The 7941-nt window shown below is 36.8% G+C and overlaps 1 protein-coding gene across 1 annotated transcript; it reads left to right on the forward strand.

The window, feature by feature from the left end:
• Positions 1-417: 417 nt before the first annotated feature.
• On the forward strand, positions 418-7729 carry LOC140776433 (asparagine synthetase [glutamine-hydrolyzing] 2). The gene is made up of 14 exons (XM_073120144.1): positions 418-694; positions 1975-2113; positions 2828-2923; positions 3093-3234; positions 3383-3478; positions 3675-3769; positions 4156-4317; positions 4645-4725; positions 4808-5029; positions 5713-5847; positions 6276-6356; positions 6463-6549; positions 6750-6857; positions 7181-7729. The coding sequence occupies exons 1-14, from the start codon at positions 615-617 to the stop codon at positions 7424-7426; spliced, it is 1770 nt and encodes a 589-aa protein (XP_072976245.1). The 5' UTR covers positions 418-614; the 3' UTR covers positions 7427-7729.
• The last annotated feature ends 212 nt before the right edge of the window (positions 7730-7941 follow it).

Below are 7941 nucleotides of genomic sequence, written 5' to 3' on the forward strand. Positions count from 1 at the left end.
ATACCATTTTAGGAATCTTTTATAATTTAATTACATTTTACTTTTAATTTAATATATAAAAATAAATGATATATATTTATAGCCAATACATATTTTGTTATATTTGTATTCCGTATTAGAGTCTATTATTATAAATTAAAAAATTAAATGTAATTAAATTGCAAATGCCCCAACGTTTTAATAAAAAGAAAAAAAATTGAAAATATATTCGTTGATTATTTCTCGTCAAAGTAGGAGTTCGAGATTCAGAACAGCAAAGATTCTCCACGCGTTCGGAATCCGATTGATTCTGCCAGCTGTACGATTTCACGGGATTCTCTGAACCCTCGTCCAATCCGCTCGTGATGGCTGGGCGAAGCCCTAAACGGGCATTAAATATTCTAACCAAGTTTATTCTTAAGATCCGACGGCCCAGATTACATCTTGTGTATAGCCCATCCTCCTCCTTCCTCTCTTCCTCTCGCTCCCACTTCGTCATCTTATATTGTCTCGTTTGCGGGCTTCGCTTCTCACTTTCCCCCGGAGGAAGCAGCGCAAAGGCAACCTTCTTCCTTTCGCGACACACGTGCCACACAGCGACACGCGGGTGCGAGTGCGAAAAAGGCGGCGCCGCCATGTGTGGAATCCTCGCGGTGCTCGGGTGCTCCGACCCCTCCCTCGCTAGGCGTTCCAGAATCATCGAACTCTCCCGAAGGTACCTTTTCTCCCTCTCTGGATCGATAGATCTCTAATCTATCTACAGTTCTTTTTAAGGAATCTTTGGGTATCTTATCCCGTCCTGTATTCTCGTTCTTTTTAGTTGCTACAGATCCGCTTTAATGATGCGTAATTAGTGGGTTGATCGGATTGGTAGGATAAATTTCGCACCTTTTTGTTCTCCGAAGGTTGATTACAGGAAATCGATGGGGAAAGCTTTTTCTGTTTATGAAGTGGGCTTAAAGAAGTCTGTCCTGGGATTTAAATTGGATGTGTCGTGCTCATGGTGTGAGATTTATTAAAAAAATTTAATGGATAAGCCCATTTTTTCAGTATATCTGAGGTGACCGTGATGTATACGAGAATGCTGTTATTTTAACCGGCTTTGCCGTCTTTGATTGACATAGATGTAGTTCAGAGCACACCTGAACTTGTAGCGAGTTTGGTATATATGATATGTGCTTGTATTATGACATGATAGGAAAGTGATCAATCCTCTATAGTTTGTTTATGTGATACGAGTATCCTTGGTTCATATCTCAAGATTAAAATGCAAAGCTAAAATATAATGCATCTTATAGTTGAGCTAAGTGCATTGCAGACTCGAACGAACTTGAAGTAATCAAAACCTGTGAACTTAGCCAATTTGGTATTGAGATAATGTTGGAGTATATGTGCTTATTTCTGGGTCCTTTCTTTTTCATTCTCAAAAATTCAGCTATGATCAGAAGGACACATCTGGAAATTTCTGAAATGTTGGGGATAAGGTTCCTAAAATTCCCAGGTTTCAATCTTCATTTGGGTGTCTGGAATTATATATCCTCGTTATTACCCTTATATCTACAATCAGCCATAGGGTATTGCAATTGCAAAAGAAGTCTATTTTGAGCAAGAATTATGTTTGCTATATGAAATCAGTCATCAAGTACATTGTTGGGCATAAACTTGATATTTGCACTGTAGAGCTAGTATTCTCACGGACTGGACCGACATGTTTTCCACCCTTGATCATCCTTTTGTTGGCAAAGTTTTCGCCGTATAACAACACATTGCATACAATGCGTGCTGATACCTAAACCATTGTTTCATAAAATATAGTAAATGAAACCTTTAGCTTTCTTTTCCCAATCTCTGTCTTATGTATGCCCATGAAGCAGTATATTTGGACATGGTGCCTCCAAATGTTAGATACCTAGCATTGCTTCTGCATAGAGGCAAAAAAGTCTGTAGCACCATTTTTATCTAGTTTCTTATTTTTTGTCCTTCATGTGGGCACAGATTGCGGCACAGAGGCCCCGATTGGAGTGGGATACATACTTACCAGGATTGTTATCTTGCTCATCAACGATTGGCTATCATAGATCCTACCTCTGGAGACCAACCACTTTATAATGAGGACAAATCAATTATTGTGACGGTAAATCTTATTTTGGTCAAGCATACTAGTATTTTCATTGGATGTTTGTAGAATCTTACGTGGCCTCTCTTCTTTGTACTTTATTTTAGCCTGCATGTATTATATCCTACATTTCCTGGAGTGGTTTCAGAATTCAGTTAGTAGTTAACTCATTGGTTGTTCCAGTATTTTATTTTTATTTTTTTTACATTTTTTAGTTCATCTAAGACCTGCATGAACGGTGATCCTAACTACAAATGTCTTTGTGAAGTCTTAGTGGCGTCTATATCACGAAGTCGAAACCTAACTTTTGTCTGCTTTGATTTTGGTACCAGCCAATGTAGTAGACTGTAGACTTGCTATTGGAGTCTTCTGTTTCAGTATTTTTTTTTTCCTTATATATTGTCGATGCATGTCCAGATCTATTTTTTGCTTCATGCGAACCTAGAATGAAGTAGTCCTTTGATATACATTTATAATTGAGATATAATAACTGGTGAAACTGAAAGGATAAATAGTATCCTATGATCTTTTGTGCATGCAGGAAAGATCATACAGTCCACTGTTTGTAAAGGGTTTGATCTTGTAAATTGTATTATTGTATTTCATTTAATGGTCCCTTTAGATGTTTATCTCTGGCAATTCTACATATATGAGACACATTATCAGTGTTATATATATTAGACCTTGTACGGCTGTAGTATTCTGTAAATTTATTCTGGTTACCATTTTCAGGTTAATGGGGAGATCTATAATCATGAGGAGCTGAGGGCAAAACTCAAGTCTCATAACTTCCGAACTGGCAGTGACTGTGAAGTGATTGCACATCTTGTGAGTAATGAGAACCTTTCTAATAGTTCTTATACCCTGCAGTTTGATGCCACAGTATACTCAGTGCTCCAACACTGTCAGTGATCTAATTAGCAGGAAGGACCTTTTTTCAGCAGACTTACAGTTTGCTGACGTATCACTTTTATCTTTACCTTGTCCTCTTTCACAGTATGAAGAGTATGGAGAAGATTTTGTCAATATGTTAGATGGCATGTTCTCATTTGTTCTTCTTGACACCCGTGACAAAAGCTTTATTGCTGCTCGTGATGCAATTGGCATTACTCCTCTGTACATGGGCTGGGGTCTTGATGGTATGTCATAATCAATTGCCTGATCTAATACATGTGTGATACTGTTGGGAACTTTGCCAGTTGTTATTCATGTTTGTAGATTTTCTATTTTAAATGCCAATCTGTTCCTTTAATATACTTCTAATTAGTTTGTAATTAATTTTGCCAGGATCAATTTGGTTTGCTTCAGAAATGAAAGCATTGAGTGATGATTGTGAAAGATTTGTGTCCTTTCTTCCTGGGCATTTATATTCTAGCAAAAGAGGTCTGATTTCGGATTGTACAGACTATACACAAAAAGAGCTTTCAGTAAACTAATTTGCATTATGCAGTTCTATAGCATCCTAGGAATGTAAAAAGTTTGTGTACTACTTTTAGCTTCAGTAGTAATTCATGCTTGTTTATGCATTGCTTTATGTGATCTCCTCCATAGGATATGTGCTAATATAAAATTTTCCCAGGTGGACTGCAGAGGTGGTACAACCCGCAATGGTATTCAGAAGGCATACCATCAACTCCTTATGATTCTCTAGCTTTGCGTGAGGCTTTTGAAAAGGTATGCTTCAGAGATTATCTTTTTACGTTCTCTTATTTAAATCCATCAATCTTACCATGTGAGTCTCTATTTGCTGAAGTTACTGGCCAGTGATAGGCTAATAGCAATAGGAAGAGGTTTGAGGCAGCTAAGACTTTTAAATTTGTTAAATTGCCTTTCAAATGCCATAGTGCTCTGTTGGGTTATAAAGGATCAGCTTTAGTTTGCCTGGATTGGTAGCATACAATTGATAAACTTTGCATAAATTTGCTTTGTGGATTTGTTTGTTGTGGTTGAAGCATGACTTGTCGACTAGTGGCAGTCAACTAATGATACAGCTATAGAAGTCATTTTAGCACTTTTGCCTAATGTTACTTCATCTCTTGCCCTTGTTGTCATTCATACAGGCTGTTACTAAGAGGTTAATGACGGATGTGCCATTTGGTGTGCTCTTGTCCGGTGGACTTGACTCGTCGCTTGTTGCTGCTGTTGCTTCAAGACACTTGGCAGAAGCCAAAGTTTCCAGACAATGGGGATCTCAGTTGCATACATTCTGTATTGGCTTGAAGGTTATCTTTCTTCATTATTGCTAGCTATCCTTGTTGGTGTTTGAACAGTGGTTATATGTTGATGAGCTTCTGAAAAAAAAATATATCTTAGCTATATTTGTAGGTTTATGAGAAAAAATTATTCCACAATTCCTTCAAAATACTTCAGTTGGTACCTGATACCTCCCATGTAAATTTCCAAATTGGTTACTGTTAGAATGTAATCTGCCTTTCTTTGATAGATGCAAGATATGCTTGTTGAACTTGCTTATTGATTTGATATTCATAACTGCCTGATGTATTTGCCCTACTTGGTTGATATGTTTTGAATGATTTGGCCTCATTCAGGGTTCTCCTGATCTCAAAGCTGCTAAAGAAGTTGCGGATTACCTTGGAACTCTCCATCATGAGTTGCACTTCACAGTGCAGGTACATACTAATAGTTCTTTACATAGGAGAAAGAAAGTCAATGATGACAGCTGTGATCTTGTTGTTTTTCCTGCAATATCAGGAGGGTATTGATGCACTTGAAGAAGTCATTTACCATGTTGAGACATATGATGTGACCACAATTAGGGCAAGTACTCCAATGTTTCTGATGTCGCGTAAAATTAAATCCTTGGGTGTGAAGATGGTTCTTTCAGGGGAAGGTTCTGATGAAATATTCGGTGGTTACCTATATTTCCACAAAGCACCTAACAAGGAGGAGTTTCATTTGGAAACTTGTAGAAAGGTATCTGCAGAATGCTTCTGATCCTTTTCTAAAATGTCTATTTTCTCCCTAATCTGCAACTTAGAAACAGAGTAGTTCTATACTTCAATACAAATAGTAAAGTGGCTTTTCTTCCCATAAGCAGCATGACTTCTGAGAACATGCTCATAGTTTATTTATTAAGATAGTTGTGGTCCCTTATGGCTAAATAATTTTGACAAAACAAATATTCTCATAGCTAATAGATCTTATGAATCTGTTAGATGAATGTGCATATTAGTTGCCCAGAGAAATTTATGTCAGTAACAAAGATGTTTTTACCTCTTCTTATGATATCATTAAAAGATTGCATGTAAGTTTACTGCTAGATATGATGCGCTTAAGAAGTGATCTAAGTAGTTATTTATAATTTAAATTGTGGAATGCAGTTGACTGGCCACCAGGGCTGTTAACTCTTTTCTGGATTTTTATGATATCACTTGTTACTTTGTTAGGTGCTCATGTTCTGCATCATATGGTTGTTTCTTAGTTGAGATGTGCATTTCTTTTCTCTATTTATATGAGCTTCATGAATCATTTCTTTTAGAAAAGAAAGAATTTTCTGCTTGGAATATTCCTGTGACAGCAATGGTAATGATGCTCTTTGACATTTCCTTTCCTCTTGCAAAAGTGTATACTAACTAAATTATTCAATTTGATGTTAGATAAAAGCTCTTCATCTATATGATTGCTTGAGGGCTAACAAATCAACTTCAGCATGGGGTGTGGAGGCTCGTGTTCCCTTTCTGGACAAGAACTTCATTGACATAGCAATGGATATTGATCCTGAATGGAAGATGGTAGGTGCAAAATATTTCAGTCAGTGCCTCATAAGTCATATAAATTAATTAATTTAGTCAGCGCCTCATAGTTTAGATTCTTTTAATTGGCGTTTTTGTAGTCCAATTTCTTCTAGATAATAAAGCATCATAGTTTAGATTCTTCGCACTTTTGTTATTGGGTTATCTTCTCTAACAATACATGGTATTTTTCCCAAATACAAAAAGAATCCAAGACTAAGTTAAGCAGTAAATATAAGAGTTCTGCCATGTTTCCTATTGTGGTCTGCTTGGACCTTGGTATGGTAAATTATCTTGGTGGTTCTGGTTCGCACTGTGCAACATTGCAGCTTAATTATTTCTTCTTGTTCATAAATAAGCCAAATTTATCAGTTTATGCTGTACCTTTTATAGTCAGCAATTGTAACATCAGATCTGACCAAATTCAGATAAGACCTGATCTCGGTCGGATTGAGAAATGGATCCTGCGGAATGCATTTGATGATGATGAGAACCCCTATCTGCCAAAGGTTGGGATGCCTGTTATGTTTTGTCTCATATTTTTTGCTCAACTCTGCAAAATACTTCTGACAAAGTTCACATCTGATGGCATAAATGTGTGTGTTCCATCTGTAGCACATCTTGTACAGGCAGAAGGAACAATTTAGTGATGGTGTCGGTTACAGCTGGATTGATGGCTTGAAGGACCATGCAAATCTACATGTATGTCATCTTTTTTCAAATTACAAGTAATATCTGTCCTTGCAAATTGTCTAAGTTGTAGTTAATATGGGAATTCAAACTATATTAATATTTTATTATTCCATAACTTAGATTACTGGGAAACTGACCCTGCATTACAAAGATATACTTTTTGATGATTTCTTTTCGTTAAGCTTGCATTTTTCACTTTTGAATGCCAGGTTACAGATGCCATGTTGATGAATGCAAGCTTTGTTTATCCTGAGAATACTCCTACAACAAAGGAGGGATACTACTACAGAACAATATTTGAGAGATTCTTCCCTAAGGTATGGATCTTTTAATGTTATAACATTTTTGGAAAGTTGAAGAACATACAAGTAAATGTTCATATTATCTTTGCTTTACCTCTGATATTTCTTATCAGTATACATTGACTTAGTTTTGACATATTCATAAATTCAGTAATTCTCAGGACATAAACTGTTGATAGATATTACAGCATGAGTTAATAGTACCCCTAGTTCCTACTCAATTTGCCTAACTATTGTTTTAGCATGCCTTTTCAACTTTGATCAGTGAAATTATTTGGCATACAATAATTGTTCCACAATGCAAATTTTGTTTTGTTGACTCACATTCTGTTGAACAGAATGCTGCAAGATCAACAGTACCAGGAGGCCCAAGCGTGGCATGCAGTACTGCCAAAGCAGTCGAATGGGATGCAGCCTGGTCTAAAAACCCAGATCCATCAGGTCGTGCTGCACTTGGTGTTCATGCTGCTGCCTACGAGGATGCACCGGAAAAAGGTCCAGCTTCCGGGAGCCCTGCCTCGGTGAACGGTTTTCCTCTAACGCGACAGGATGGTATAGTCGAAGCTACTGCTGCTGTTGTATGACGATTCATTTCTTGCCGGTTTCTTCTCCTGGTTGGGAGCATGGTGATGGAATTTAAATCTTCTGGAAACGCTAAGATTTGAGCTTCTTGTAGACTGACAAGTTGCACGGTTTTCTCCTTTCGTTTCTCATGCTTTTCTCCTCCATCTAAGAATGGTTAAGACGAACTTGTTTTAATCTCTCGCGTTGTAAATATCTGATCACTCTTGTTGTTCTGTCCTAGACTTAGAAACTTAATGCACACTAGTGCATTCTCGTCACTCATCAAACAGGCTTCTGCAATAAAAGGCGTTCTGTTTCCATTATATATATGAATTATGACCATCCTCTCTATATAAATTGATCTTAACATGCATCTGATAATTGAATCCTCCTCTCTCAAATTAAGTTCGAAACATTTTCTTTTATACAAAATAAAATGACAAAATACATTTTCCATGCTATTATTGTATCGAATTTTTTATCAAAAATAAAATAAAAAGTTGGTCTTATTCTTTGTGCATTTTGTTTCCATTTG

The sequence above is a fragment of the Typha angustifolia genome, chromosome 14, assembly GCF_048772165.1.
Source record: "Typha angustifolia cultivar Huaian chromosome 14, ASM4877216v1, whole genome shotgun sequence".
Taxonomy (NCBI): Eukaryota; Viridiplantae; Streptophyta; class Magnoliopsida; order Poales; family Typhaceae; genus Typha; species Typha angustifolia.